Here is a 15,967-nt window from a genome sequence, read left to right as displayed (position 1 = left end):
TATAAAGCAAAGCTTGTATCTCTTAAATGAAAATTGTAGGACTGACTTTTCAGGTCTCATCTTTCTTGTTGATACATCATTTTTCATGCTGCTGGTACTATATAAATCTTATTTTATTTAGGTTGGTGCCTGCATTGTAAATTCAGAAAACAAGATTGTTGGAATTGGATACAATGGGATGCCTAATGGCTGCAGTGATGATGTACTACCCTGGACAAGAACAGCAGCACATAGACTGGACACGAAATATCCTTATGGTAAGGCTTCTTGTGGTTGACAGGTCAGACTTGTGATGTCTGTATATGTGAAAGTTCAGCTGGTAAAGTATCGATCAGTTTTTCTTCCACTCACCTGATTTTGTTAACGTGCCCATATGTGGTACATCAGGATAAAAAGCACAGCTCTGAAAATAAATGAAAACAGTCTTTATGAAGGACTGAATTCCTGGTGAAGTATGTTCATGAAGGATTAGCCATTTTGGATTGTGTAATGGAGACTTGTAAATATAATGCAGCTCATTAGCACACGGTTACAGTGTATGCAGATGCTTGCTGCTTCTGTGTGTTTGTCTCCACAGAAATTAGAGAGAGCATGTATATGCAAAACAAATAATTGGGTCTAAAATACCGTTATTAAAATTGTAAACTCCAGTGGCTGTGGGAAATTCCAGTGTTCAGGTGTTGATGGCATAGGTAATACATATTATGAAGGAGCTGAATTTTGTTTGTCTTTGAAGTATGTGATTGCATTCTGTCATTCCATGCTGTTTTTGCCTCATCTGGTGTGCAGTGGATCTACCCTGCTATGGGTGAGTTGACTTTCATTGTTTATTTCAGCCTCTGATTTGATTCACATTTACTAAATGGGTAAAAGGAATGAAGAGCAAGGACAGTTTCATGGTAAATGTGACTGAGTGCTGCTTTGGATCCTGTCTCTGTCTTTGCAGCTGGTATAGTTTTGCCTTCTGCAAGCCTGCTTTGAAGGGTTCTCTGTGAATCTTGGTGCACCTATCAACAGGGCTGTACAGTTACTCCTCTGGGCCAGGGGTGGAGACAACTTGCTGGGCTGCCTCAGGCTTCATGCCATGAGTACTGTCTGCTGGGTGTGGAAATGGAGTTGAGAGCTGCCTTGTGGCCTGCAATAGCTGATGTTGGGGAGGAACCGTGGTTAGGACTGATAAGGAAGAAGGGAGTGTATGCTCTCTTAAATCCCCCTTCTTCATCTTTCTGCTTCCGCACCAGATCCTGCTGCACCTCTGTGGGGTGAGATCAATGCAGCAGAAGCCATGGGCACAGGAATAATGGGTATTAGGAGCTCCTTCATCCTGTGCTGCATCTCAGCCTATCCTGGGCTCAGGAATGGCAGAGGGAAGAATCACAAAACTGAACAAGAACCCTGAGAAATTTTCCCTTCCCCTGCATGGGTGGGGGGTAATGAGCACCAGAGTTCAGCTTTTGCAAAGAGATACTGGCTCTTTTCCACTGTACAGTATTTATCTCTGCCTACTAATTCTATTTTTTACTTGTAACTTCTAACAATTGGTCTGATAAGAAATTAGACTTGCATGAGTTTTGACATTCCCTGTGTTCACCCAGAGCTCTCTCTAAAAACTGGCATTACATTTTCTGGTTTCCCATAGCATTGAAGTGAAAGATGATATGCAGTGGCTCAGCACATAATTCATCAGTTTCATATTTGAGTTCTTAAAACCCCGGTACTTTGTCCTTGTTCATTTTACCAATTTATTATAAAACCTCTAATGTTAACTCTTAAGCTTGAGACAGTTTCATATTATTTTCCGAAGAGATGGATTCCCAATACTAGGGCCAGCTCCTGCCAAATTTTAAGTCTGCTCTAAAGCGCAGAAGCACTGGTTTTACATATAATGATGGTACCATAATAGTACAACTTGATATGACTGCTTTTTATTTATAGGGTGAGGAAACAAGTGTTAGCCCGTTGATTAAATATGAAGTACTGAAAACAGAATATTGATTTTGGTTGAATCTTTATGCTGCTGTAAGGTCTCGGTTCTGAACTAAGATCAGTGCGGGTGGTCTCTGGGAGCTGAGCATGTTCCAGGCACTCAAATCTAAGCTGACCACTTTAATCTAAAAATGCTGTATGAATTTGTGAGGAATCTTTGTACAAGATGACCTGAGAATTTTTTTTTTTAGTTAACTCTGACTCCAAAAGATGTTGAGTAAAGTAAAAATCTCTAATACGTGATGTTTAAAAAATGCACTAACCAATCTAACAGCTTGGAGAGATGAGTTCGTTTCTAGGAGTTGGTCTACTACTGCCCTTCCCCCCAAGAATCTTAGTCTTCACCTCATTAAAAAAAATCACAACTTTGTAACATAAAGTGTCTGCTGTGATGAATAAAGGGCCTATTTTGTAATTCACAGATCATTTAAACTCTAGCAGTTTCTTATTAATCTTGATAGCACAGTTGACAGACCAGACAAGTATATATATATAAAAAAAAAAAATCTTCTGCTTTAAAAAATTCTGGTAGATGCAAAGACACATAGAATTGCTGCTATAATCTCATTAAACTGTCATGTTTTCCTTTCCGCTTTTGCTAATCATCACAGCATTTGTGTAAATTGAACTTTTTATCCTTGCTTTTTCCTCACTAGCTTGTCCAAAGATGATACAATCTTACTGTGTGCTCCATTAGCTTGTCATGGGAATGCTGGCACCTTCATCACTAGAGCTGCAATGTAGCTTATTAGGTAAAGCTGACGGTAATTGTGCATGTACCACCACACGGACTTGGAAGATGTCTTCTAGAGCTACTTTATGCATCTGCAGTGCTACAGGAAAGGGCCCAGGGTAGATCTGAATGCTGACCTCCTGGTTTTATGTACTGTTGTAGGTCAGGCATAAACATTAGCTCACTTCCCATCTGTTTTGGACCACTCTGACTAGCTTTCTCCGGAACAAAGCCTGAGTATTGCTGTGCAAATGGCTCACTCAAAGGCTGCTCCGGAGGGCAGGGTGGAAAAAAGGCTGCAGGAAAACTGTCATCCTGTATAGGCCTATAATGCAAAGCCTGCTGAGATGGTATGCTTAACCCTCCTCCCTCCCTCAGGCCATACTAGGGGGTATGCAACACATACTCTGTTTCATGTTGTGAAAATACCACTCTGGTGGGCTGCAAGAAACTCATCTCACTTCTTTGTGCACTTTGAACTGAGACATACAAAATAAGTATGTGGTGCTGTGGGACTCTTGAGATGTGGAGCCTTGAGGAAACCCAGGGCCAAGTGCTATGTAATGCTGATGGAGCCCTGAGTAAGATGAACATGAGCCAGTCTTTGCCAGTTGGCCTCAGGGCCAAGGGTCAGTCCCTGGCCCTGTCTGTGTTTAGCAGCATAGACATAGCAGGGGATTGGACCCAGAGGCTATCTTTGCAGAAGTGTGTTAGATGATCCTATAATAAATTTATTGAGCTCCAGCAGAACAGATGGATGCACTGACCCCACAGCTCTGATCAGATTCACTGTTTCATGGCTAGAAAACTTCCAATTTCCACCCTAAATTTATTTGTGGTTAGTTTATACGTTCTTGTGTGTGCCAGCATTGTTCTTTCAGCTTTTCTTACTCATTGCAATTAACCCTTCCTCCTTTCCCCCCTTCCCCTGTGCACTTACTGATAACAATAACCTTTTAAGCTTTTGTTGTAAGACTAACAAGTCCTGTCACTCTTAAATTTTACTGTATCTTGAAACTTGTTGGCTTGAAATTCACCAATGTCTCAGTTATCTGTCTGCTGCAATACACTGTACATATCTAACCTGGACCCTCAAGTGTGGGTTCTGCTTAGCTCAGTGTTAGGGAAAGGGTCGTGCTTGATTAAAAAATGTGTATTTACCTGTGTCTAAGTGTAACCTGAGCTGCTACTGAAAGAAGGCATCAAAATGTGGTAGGTAGTTGTCATGTTTTAACCCCAGCCAGCAACTAAGCACCATGCAGCTGCTCACTCACTTCCCCCCCACCCAGTGGGATGGGGGAGGGCATCGGAAAAAAAAGTAAAACTCGTGGGTTGAGATAGGAACGGTTTAATAGGACAGAAAAAAAGAAACTAGCAATGGTAACACTAATAAAATTACAATAGTAATAATAAAAAGATTGGAATGTACAAAACAAGTGATACACAATGCAATTGATCACCACTCGCTGACCGATGCCCAGTTAGTTCCTGAGCAGTGATCCCCCCAGGTCACCTCCCCCCAGTTTATATACTAGGCATGACATCACATGGTATGGAATATCCCTTTGGCCAGTTTGGGTCAGCTGCCCTGGCTGTGTCCCCTCCCAGGTTCTTTTACTCCTCCAGCCTTCTTGCTGGCTGGGCATGAGAGGCTGAAAAATCCTTGACTTAGTCTAAACACTACTTAGCAACAACTGAAAACATCAGTGTGTTATCAACATTCTTCTCATGCTGAATCCAAGACATAGCACTATACCAGCTACTGGAAAGAAACTTAATTCTATCCCAGCCAAAACCAGGACAGTAGTGCTCGCTTTACCTCAGAGGATGCAAATGTTTGCGAGGCATTTGGGTGTTACAGGAGTAGTGATGTAGATCACCAGTATTGATACTATGCATTCCTTATGAGAGTCTTGAAGCAGATTAAAACTTTTTTCCTTCTAGTTGTAGTGTATATTTGAACAGTTTAGTAGTGTAGCCTTGTTATGTCAGAAAGCACCAGGTGTTTTGCAGAATGCCATTTTTCATTTCATAGCACAAAATTGAGCTTTCATTGTTGTGTTAGAACTGGCTCTTTAGAGGCTGCTAGTCAGTGACAGAAGTGGGGATGTTTCTGCACCCATGAGAGAAATGGAAGGCCAGTTTTGAAAACCTACTTTACTAAGATGTTACTAAAAGCTCTTCGTGAGGCATTGTGTTCAGTACTGTGTGCGCAGAAGCTTCTTAATAATTAGTCAAAATTCTGGCTTTTAGAGTCAAAAGTGAGTGCCCTCTCTTTCTGTTAGATGAATCCAAGGATTTGATGATGCTCAGTTTCCTCTCACTGATCGTTTAAAATACTACATTTTCCTCCTATTAACACAAGTCTTCCTGCTAATGCTAGTTGCTGTGCTCCTGTTATGCCCTCTGTCTCCACTGTAATCTAAGAACATCCATTTGACAACCAGTCTCTAATTAAGAGAGTTTTAAATTAAAATGACTGGCAAATTTAGAAGCCTCTGAGCAATAGAGAAAATATTGAGTAAATATGCTTACAAATATTTACACAGGTTCAGATACGATAAAATATGTGCTGTGGCAAAAAGTATGCTCTAATTGAACAGTACCTGCTGTGTAAAACGAAACAAACTGTTACCAACATTTCCTTGTGTTAGGACTGTGAGCTTTTCGTCAATTTTTTAGAGATGAACATTCGAAGATATTCAGGCAAATGTTACTTTTGTAGAAGCTGTTATTTTGACAGCACAAAACTTGGTAAGGCACTATGAAGAAGTGTGATGCTCTCTCTCCAATTGGCAGTGCAAAGCTGAAGCTTCAGCTGGAAAGGGGATGTATAGGAGACAGTCTCCGCCTACAGCCACTCACTCTCTTGTCCTGCATGGATTTCCGTCCAACTCTGGTGTTTTACATCATATCGCTAGAAACTTTGGAGATTTGGAAACACTGAGAATAATTTCTCTCATTCTGCTTGCCCACTAAGAAATGCCTCTGTGTTCTGCTGAGAGTAGAACAAACTTGGAGCAGGATAGGAGGAACTGGGAAATGTGGTGGATTAGCTAAAGCTTCTAAGGTTTTGAGAGGGGCATCTCTGGTCTGCCTCCAGCAGATTTTGTGATGTTCATAATGGGCTGAGTGGTTCCCATCTTCACTTCCCAGTTCTCCTTTTTCACAGAAGAAAGCAGTGAGGCTGGGGCTGTTCCCTTTTTCTGACTGCAGTCTGAAGAGGCTAGGATTCCCAGTGAAAGCTGGTGGTGTTATCCTTGCCTCCCTGCCCTGACCACAGCAACCGCTCTTCCTCCAGCACACAGAGTGAGAAAGAGAGCAGCAGGAATGTCACTGAGGGCAGTGACAGCCCAACATCAGTGTCCTGCCTTCCCCTAATGCAGTGACCAGCAACCATCCCTACGCTTTCACAAAGGCTGAAAAAAGATTGATGTCATTATACAAATTCCATATCCCTCAACCACTGTCCCCAGTGGTTGTCACTCCAGGCCCCGTTCCTTTCAATATTTTGGTTCCTTCCGTGATCCTTGCTATGTCCAGTATTGGGGGTCCAGCCAGTAAAGGATAACTGGTAGGTAGAGCTTGGACAAAGGTGGGATGGACAAGGAATGAACACAAAAAGGTACAGATTTTACCAAAAGACTAAGAAGAAGTGGCCCAAATTACAGAACTCCCTGTATCCATTTCTGTACCAGGTTCATGTTGAAGAATGCCATGCTGTTACCATGTATCTGTATTGGGAACCCGTATTATTTGTGAAGTTGGTTATCAAGGCAGTGTAAAAACTTATGTTAATAAATAAGTCAAAACTTGCTGCATGACAATCTATATGCATTGAAATGTATTCTTTTCTAATGTAACACCATATTTAGGGCATAATTTCTCAAAATTCCTAGTCTGGCTCAGTTAGTTAGTAATTAATTACATAGAAAGGTCACTCGCCCAGCCCCTCCTTTGATTGCTTCTTAAAAGGTGACATGTTATGGTGGTCCCTACTCCAAGCTCTTCATCAAGCATGTAAACCTTCAAACAGTGTTAAGAAACACTTTGACTAGTCCTGTGATTCTTATAAAATCACTAGTCGGAACACATTTAGTAGGTGGGAAGAGTACTTGTGACTCTGCAACCCACTAAGAGCATGTTCATGTTAAATGGTTAATCCTGAAAAATGTCCATTAACAGCATAAGTAGGGATCTCTTATTTACGGGTAGGCTTGAGAATGAGTGCTACCTCATATATGCAACACAAAGCAGTATGCAATGAGAAAAGATGGAAACACTAGCAATTAATACTGCCAGTAAAGAAGCAGTCATTCCTCTGCCTTTTTTTTTTTTTTTCCTCTCTTGTGAATATAGTAGCAAGTGGTGGGAATGTCAGAGCACACACTAAGTTCTCATTGCATGGTTATTTCTTCAGCTAATGAAGCCTTTCGAGAATACTTTTCAAGCCACTTTTCCAGAATGGAAACCACTGTTGCAGACTTAATATTATGTTGGCTATACATGAATACTATTTTTTTAAAAAACCAAAACACTGGGGCCCCCCATAGGGTACTGTAAAAATTCTTAGTTTTACTAGTCTATATAAATATACAGTTTTCAGAGTTCTGAATACTGTGCACCTGTGAAAGGTTATTTTAAGTTAGCTTCTTACTGTCTGAGAGAGAACAATATGTAACTGTTAGTTGGAGCTCTTAACAGGTTAGAAAACTTCATAACACCCCAAATGTGAACTACTTAGTTATTAACAAGAGGGATTTTGGACTCCTGAATTTGTTTTCTGTCTCTCACTAATGCTCTGTACAAAGCTGGGCATGTCTCTAAGAAAAATCTGGGGATAATAGACTATCTTATCTGTAAATCGGTTAACAGTCAACGTCTGTCTGCCAGAGAGAGGGGAATATGAGGAAGAGGGAATGAAGAGTGATGGGACAAAGCCTAAAAATATTTGTCTGATGCCTATACCTTCTTAAGGACCATCTGGCATAATATCCCTGACAAGGGCCAGTAGCAGATGTCTAGGGAAATGTATAAAACAAAGACACATGTAATGATAGTTCCGCAGAATATTCTTCCAAGTTCCAACAACTAAGCCAAAATGGTTTTGTATTTAATAGCCAAGTAGACTAAAAAAAGAAATATTGGAAGGAAAAAAATTACTTCTGGAGTCAATGCAAACTTCTAGTCCCATAGTACTTCTGCAGTAAGTACAGTATGAAATACTTGGTTAGGCTACAGTGTGCATGAAAAGCCTACCTCCTTTTGTTTTTGAAATGAAAGCTTGCTGGGTTTGTTAGAGACCCGCTACTTTTTGTCTTGGAATGATTAGTTTGTTTCTTCCTTATTATTGTCTTCTGTGTATTCTTTCCACACTGGAGAGTTGTAACTGTTCTTAACTTCGGACTGTGTTAAGATGATCAGGAGGCAAAATCTCTCCTTTCCCTTGCTCCAGCCGATTATCTTCTATAAGTTATTTTTGGCCTGAACTTGTTTTTGCTGGGAAAGAGGTTTGTTGTTGAAAGTTTGCAGAAGTCTGCCAAAAGAGCCTTTCTTTCTCATCAGCACAGGAAGGAAACTTGTTGAAGTACTAATAATGAAACTTGTCTGGTTTTATGGCTGAAGATTTCTGAGTTTTAGTGAAGGAAAAATATTTACTGAAGGAATTAGGGCTTTTTTTTTAAGTTTTGTGAGCCTTTGAAAACATTCCCTCATTCTTCTTTCTGGAGGCCTTCCATATTTTAGACTGCTGCCTAGAACATAAGTATATTGTTCAAAGAAACTTAAAAGTGATGTTTCTGTCTTGTTGACATAACCTAGTTCCAGTTGCGGAAAGAATGACACTCTTTTTCACTCAATCCTCTGTAACCCCAGAAAAACTATTTATTGTGAAGGCTACATAAGATTAGTGCAACTCAGTAATATACTTGGAGTTAAATGTACTTTCTGTATTTTCTAAATGTATAGGTGCATATAATTGTATATCTTGTACACTTAATGGCATATGATTAAAATACAGTGTGACCCAATTACAATTGCAATAGAAACAATAATAATAGTAACAGAAACCTTAATGTGATGATGCTTGGGGTTTTTTATGTTAGTTTCTGGCTTTACAGGTTATGAGAAGGTATGTGGACAGCATGGTCATGGTGGTGCTGAGGACTGCTTGTAGAAGTCGATACTGAGCTTTCTTTAGCAAGTGTTTGGTCCTTTGTGACTTGTCTACATGGGAAAGCTCGTGTGCCGTAAGTTAGGCTGTAAGTTTGTAGTGCATTAGCTGTTATATAGAAAATTCCATGTAGACATTTAGTGCATACAGAAAACATTTCCATTCAGCAAGGATTGCCACGTGTTAAAGGTACTGCACTCAGTTGTTCTTTGTGTGGTGAGATCATTCACATAGAGGTCAGTATATAGTAGCAAGTATACTATGAACTTGTGCTATGAAACTTTGCCTGTTGTAATTTTCACACGTACGCAAGGGAGAGGAAAATTTTTTTTTTAATCTGTTCTTCAAAACAAGCAGTGGAAAAACTCTTAATGTTGTCTGCACATGCAGGTCTCTAGATGAGGTCAAACCCACACCACACTTCAGCACCTGTTTATGAAGTAAGTCAGGGCAGCAGGCAGTTTCTTAGTAGGTAGGTATATAAATTATGCAACTTGCTGTCATTCCTAGGAGTGAACAGGAAGTTCTCACAGAGATCCTAATGGTTTTTTAGAGGTTCATGGTGGATGACAGAGAAACCGTGCTCTTCTCACCTGTGTTGGTAACACATTAGATAATTTGCTGATGTGTACAGCATAAAAACTTAATCCCTAAGGTGCAATCTGTCCAGAAAGAGCTATTGTGTTACGGTGGAATAAGGCAGGGTAGTCTGTTGCTACCTGGCCTATCTCAAATCCATGGAGAAACAGAGGACTTTGTTCTACTGCTTGGGAAGTCTGGCAGTATTAATGAGCAGTAAACTCACTTTAATATTAAAGCTGGGGCATTTTTATGGTTGAGTGTGTCTTGTGTATTCTTGGGGTGAGAGAATCATGCAGCAGCGCTGAGCCGTTCTGAGACCCAGAGGACAGAGCTGCTCGGTTTTACTTCACGATTCTCCTGCCTTTAAGAGCGCACAGCGCGCTCTTACAACCATAAGACTGTTCTATCTGTGCATGTAAACACATAAATGAGCTGTTTTATACTGGCAATTAGATACTCCAGAGAGTTGTGAAGCTGTGAGATATTGCTTCACTTAGGGTGGTTGCAACTACTTGGCCCACAGCCTACGGCTTTGTTGCCTGCAATAGGTGTTAGCAAATGGCAATGCTAATGCGCTTAATGATATCATTACTAATCGGCAGCCTGGTCAGAACAATTGACCTTCATTGATCTTGGTATTTCTGCTTTTATTTCTTCCTCTGCCCTTTATGACAAGCTGTGCAAGCTATTTGCCTTTGAAAGGATGTAAGCAGTTATATTGTAACACTTTAATTGTAGGTTGACTGATTTATTTTAATGAACGGTATTATGAATTGTTTTGGTTTTTTTTTAAATTAGTGTGCCACGCCGAATTGAATGCAATCATGAACAAAAACTCAGCTGATGTGAAAGGCTGCAGCATGTATGTTGCCTTATTTCCATGTAATGAATGTGCAAAGCTCATCATCCAGGCAGGTAAGGAGTAGTGCCAGCTTGATTTGTCAGGGTTGCAGTGCTGCCTGCTCGTTGGTATCTTACCACGGATGTATTTGATGTTAAATTGCTGCTGTTAGATCTAAATTAATTGCACTGTCAACTTCATAAGATGCTACTTGTGGGGGTTTTTTGCATCTGAATGGTGCCAAGTTTTTCCAGTGCTAATTGCATCTTCTGTGATTCTAAGCGAGCTTCTAATTTAGGTTTGTAACTTCTTAGACCAGGAGCTGCCAAAGAACAACACAGGCTTTGCATATAATTACTGTCAATTTTACTGTGCTCTGACACATTGAATAGAGTAGGGCAAAAAGAAATAAACTTCTGCATGACAAAAGGTCTGTTGGGAGTATATACATGAAATTTTAATTTGAATGTGATGCATGGTAGATATTTGAAGATTTTAAAATATCTTTGCTCATAAATGTCATAAGACTTCTATGATCCTACTTTAATTATGTCTTTCATTACAATTGTTATAAATCTGTGCCGCTGCAGTAAGTGTGCTGGCCTAAATGTGTCTCCTTTTTTCAGATTAGGCGGTATCTGCAGTAGGCTTCAGTTCTGTAAAAATCTCTGCTTAAGGTAGCATATATTTTGCTCATTGAGTAAACTCTTGCAGTGCTAACATGGATTGCTGTTCTGGGGAGTTTCTCTCACCATTAATGGCCACAGGAATCTATGAAGAAAGTAGCAAACAGAACACTTTCTATTTTGGTCAGTAAAGTTTGAAATGAAGAGACGTGAAGGGGGAAAGATGATGGTATTCTGTGTTTGTGCTACATTTCTCTTATTTATAGAATCAAAATCAAATGGTCTTCAAGGTAGATTGGCTGCTTGTTCTCAATGTAGTCACTCACCCTTTTCCTTATGCACTTAGGTCAGCACTAAACTGCAATGTATTGATATTCATGTTGTCTGGAAAATACAGTAAGATGTTGATAGGCTGCTTGTGAATTCTCTTGGGTCAGCCTTACACTTCTCCCCTGCCTAAATAATTTAGGCATAGATCATTCAACAGTTTGAGACAGGATGCATTTATGAGGATTTGAACCTGGGACTGGGAGTTATAAAACAGAGAAAAAAGCATCCTTTTATAGCTATGCATTTGGAAGGGGAATAGGATTGGGGGTTTAAGTTCTTTGTGGGGAATTTTACCTATATTAGAGAGCCAGAAAGAAAAGTTTTCAATTACTTTTGCAAAAATGCTTGATTTCTAGTCTGTCTGTCTTGTGGTTTTGCCTACGAGTTTTTGGTTCTGGTTTTCTAAGTTAAACTTAGGTGAAAGTAAAGAAAAACATTTTCCAACGTTTTTGAAAGAACTGTCTTCCGAATCAGCTCTATTTTACATAGCCTTATTCTCAAGTAGAATCTATAGTATTTTGGGAAGTAGAGGTGTACCAAGGAGTTCTAGAGCATGTGGATGAATGCTGCCTTTTCTGATTTTGTGCCCCAGACATTACTTTTTTTTGTTTTCAGTGTAAATCTAGCATTTTTTCTATATGACCTTCTTAGGAATAAAGGAAGTTATTTTTATGTCTGACAAGTATCATGACACTACGGAAATGACAGCTGCACGGCGGATGTTTGATTTAGCAGGTATTATATACAGGTAAGAGAACTTTGGATTAACTTTTATTTTGGAAAGGGAGAAAATGGTGTGTGAAGGAGACCAACTTTAGGGCAAAGGTTTTTCTTCTTTGCATTGTGCAGCATTTTACTCTTTGGTGGTGTTTGTAGATGGCTTGCTCTGTATGCCTGCAAAAGATACTGGATTGACAGATTGTGGCACCATTCTTTTTGCCTTGTGTATGGTTAAATTTCAATTTCATAACATTTGTATGAGAAAATGTTCCATTTGGAATACTCATTTCATTCCTGGACTGCAAGTGAAATTGCAAATGTGGTGGTTATTTGTTACATTGTACTCCAGAGAGCCATTGCTGACCCTGCTTTGAGCAGGAGGTTAGACTAGATGATCTCCTGAAGTCGCTTACAACCTGAGTTATCCTATGATCATATGAGTTGGACTGAAATGACCAGTGATTTTTTTTTTTGTGGATTACTTGATCCTTATTGAAACTTTAGTATCTTTTTGTTGCAGTCAATTTGGGAACATGTTGAACCAGCCACCCATAATTAATTCTTGGTGCCTATAGCTGTCCAGTCTTCTTTGGTCAGCTTTTCTTGTGAGAAAAGCGTAAAACTTGGAATATTTGCCTTAAAGTAATGAGAATCTGAAAAATGTTTGAAGAGTGGGGTTTTTAAAGACACTGACAGAGATACCTAAAGACAGTCTGTTCAACGGCTAGTTTGATAGCAATAACATGCTGCGGGTGAGGCTAATTATGCAGTCAGGGAGGCTTTGCAACTCTAAAAAGTTTTACAATATTAATATAAAGACTTTGAAACATTTGCAAACATAACAATTCTTACAGATAAAATTTTAGGATGAAAGGTGCCTACTGGGCTAAGAAACATCCATGAAAAAACACAGCAGTACTTGAAATTCAGTTTTAGTCCTTCCATGTATTTCCTGTCTACTAAGACTATTTGACTAAGAAGCATAAGTCATTCTCTTGCAAGTCAAATCTTGTAACTTCTCCAGGGTGAGAAGTGTTTCTTGCATTTCAGATTGCTATTCTGGACAAAGTATTCAGAGTTTCTGTGGTCAGCAGCATGTGCTTTTCTGTGTTGACTGTTACTCATTATTGTATTGATTGTTAAGGATGTAGGTGGTACTTAATGAATCTCTTGAACTGAACTGCAGAGCTTAATTAGGCACTAAATCCACACTATTTGCATAATCCTTTGTTTACTGGTAGACTGGAAAATATATGCTTGGTCCCCAAATACCTTCCTTGCTAATTGCTGTAGCAGATGCTCTAATGATAATAAAAGGCAACATTTTGTGGCAGTATTAATTTTACAGTTCTAAAGTTACAATTTTTAAATGATTCTCTCTTAACTAGTTTTGGTTTTCCCCAGTATGGTGCGTAATGTGATCTATTCCACTAGCACAAAAAATATTTTAATGTACTGAGGCAAAGTTTGAAAGTGTTCTTTGAAAACTTGGCAGGAAAAAAGTGATCAAAATATTTATCAAAATATATTCCAGATACCTATTATATATAAATACATATACATATATGTGCGTATATAATGCATATACAGTATATTAAAATATTTTTATGGATACATATAAGCATCTATATATCTGTAAATATATATTAAAATATTTGAAATATAAATATATATGAACAAAAATCTCAGCCCTGGTAACATGATGCCACCACCTGCAGCTAAGTTGTTTAAAGTCCTTTGACTCCTGGGTAATTTATGAACTCCAATAGCCGAAGAATGCACAGGCTAATCCACCCCATGTGTCCCTTTTGTCTTAGTCTTTCTTGTTCAGGTTTCTCTCAGTGTGGTGCGCTATAATTGGCTCCCATAGAGATGAAAACTATGTGAATCCAAGGAGGTTTTTTTTTTTATTCCTTCCAAAATTTAGCTGGAGCTAAAGCAAGCAAAATGTTTTAACTACTCACTAACTAATATCTGTATTTTTCTTTATTTTAGGGAATTCAAGCCAAAGTGTAACAAGATCATCATCGACTTTGATTCAATTAACAGCAGACCAAGTCAAAAGCTTCTGTGAATTAAGTCTCATTAAGTCTCTAGAAGAGTGTGATTATCCTTTCCTAAAAAGCTGCTAATGCCTTTCATCTTGAAGTTACTTGCAACTTTTTAATGGCTTCTGTAGCTAAAGTAGACTTCTAAGAAATCCAAGGCATAAAATGTCCCACTCACTTCATCTTGTCATGTGGAATCTAAATCTACTTAAAATTTTTTAATGCCAAAACTGCTTAAAAAGTCTAGAGACATGTAGATGAGACAATATAATGTATGTAAAGAAAACTGTTCAGATTCTTGCTGTATTCATCACCACATGCTCTGATAGGCTGTCAGCATTGATTTAGACTCAGTTTAACAGTAGTACTTATTGTAACCAGTTATACATTGGAATACGCTAATATATGTTGATCTCTCTACTGGATATGTGGATCTAAGTAGTTGATCCTAATAAAGGACAAAAAATGTTATCCATGCAAATGGATAACTTCCAACTAGCATAACACTAATATTTAAAAGGTTATACAGCTTTAAGAGTGTGTGATATTCTGCATGTGTTATCCAGCAAATGAAATACTGATTTTTCTTTAATTGCTATCTAACACTGTCATACATGGGGAGGGGTGAGAGAGGAAGTTGTTCTGAGAATGGTCCATGCTGGACCAAGCTTTACAGGTGCTTTCAAGTCCTTGTTTTCCCCAAGACTCCAGAATTGGTGGGGGTTGAGGGAGTAAATCATTTGGCTCTTTACCTTTGGGACTCTTACTTGGAGTTGGTTTTCATGTGTAGAAGGAAATTATTTTATTGGTGTAAGCTGTTTCTAGGCAATCCAGCATAGCTCAGTCTTAAAATCGACCTGTAAGGTAACTGAATCATTTTTTGTCCTTTGAGAGAAATTGGAGATAGTCAACCCATATCCGTATCTGTGCCAAAAGAGGTAATTATGGTATTAGCTTGTTTCCCAGTGCTGGCATAGTACCTTCATTTTCATAAATGTTGCCTAAAATAATACCCTTTTTAATTTTATCTTGAGATCTGGGAATAGATTTGAGTTCCTTTTCTCTGATTTGATTTTTTTAAATTAAATATATCTAATGGCTTTGTTTAGATAACATTGGTAGCTGTGTTGTTTGTTTTTTTTTTTAATGTGGTTATACTTCAGTGAGCTTTTATTTTCTCTATAAAAGCTTGTTTCATATTTTGGGACATTATGTAATTTGGCTTCATACCAGTATTATTAAAGTCTTACTAAAATCCACTACATTGAAGTAGACTCATTATTATAATATTAAGCCATGTGCTTGGCTCCAGAGTGCTGCTGGTTTTGTAATCATATGCAAAGCATATTTTGTGCATTTGTGATATTACATAAAATGTAATGTTCATGAACCATTTGGCTACTAAAGGCAGCATTGTAATGTATTATAAGATATGTCCATTTATAAAGTAATTTCTGACTTTCTCTTTTTTTCCTACAACTGTTTTCCACCTCAAAATTGGTCTGTGGCTTACTGCCAGAAGAAGTTTGCACATATGTGGAGGGGGAGGGTGAAACCTGAAAAATTACTTTAATAAAATGTCACTAAAACAGCTTATACACATCTTTTTCCTTGGCCTGAATTAATAAGTAGAAGCATTTTGAGTTATACTGGTCTGACAATGGGACAGAGGGGAGAGAAGGAGCAGAATTTTTGGTTTTGGCAGCAAAATTGTGTTTTCTTCATAGATAATTGCTGATCTAAGTTCAGACTTCAAAGATATATGCATTGTGATTCTGGTCACTTTAAATATTTTTATGTCAGGCCTTGGATAATGAGAATGTATAACGTGCATAAAAACTCGGGAGTTTTTTGAACCAACGTCCGGGTGTTTTGGGAATGTACTATTTTTTATAACTACTCTTTGTTTTTTCCCCAGGACTTTCCTGT

At 38.6% G+C, this 15,967-nt stretch overlaps 1 protein-coding gene across 7 annotated transcripts in view; it reads left to right on the top strand.

Moving 5' to 3' along the window:
- The window catches only part of DCTD (dCMP deaminase), a 63,689-nt gene extending 48,060 nt beyond the window's left edge, over window positions 1-15,629 (top strand). For all 7 annotated transcript variants that reach the window (XM_052779698.1, XM_052779691.1, XM_052779671.1 and 4 more), the window contains 4 exons: window positions 122-257; window positions 10,272-10,388; window positions 11,922-12,018; window positions 13,986-15,629. In XM_052779698.1, the coding sequence (XP_052635658.1) occupies window positions 122-257; window positions 10,272-10,388; window positions 11,922-12,018; window positions 13,986-14,064 (429 nt within the window). In that variant the 3' untranslated portion in view covers window positions 14,065-15,629. The remainder of the gene's footprint in view (window positions 1-121; window positions 258-10,271; window positions 10,389-11,921; window positions 12,019-13,985) is intronic.
- The last annotated feature ends 338 nt before the right edge of the window (window positions 15,630-15,967 follow it).

Source organism: Harpia harpyja, chromosome 2, assembly GCF_026419915.1.
Source record: "Harpia harpyja isolate bHarHar1 chromosome 2, bHarHar1 primary haplotype, whole genome shotgun sequence".
Taxonomy (NCBI): Eukaryota; Metazoa; Chordata; class Aves; order Accipitriformes; family Accipitridae; genus Harpia; species Harpia harpyja.
The sequence above is the reverse complement of the archived record's forward strand: the minus strand, read 5'-3'. Positions and strand labels throughout refer to the sequence as shown.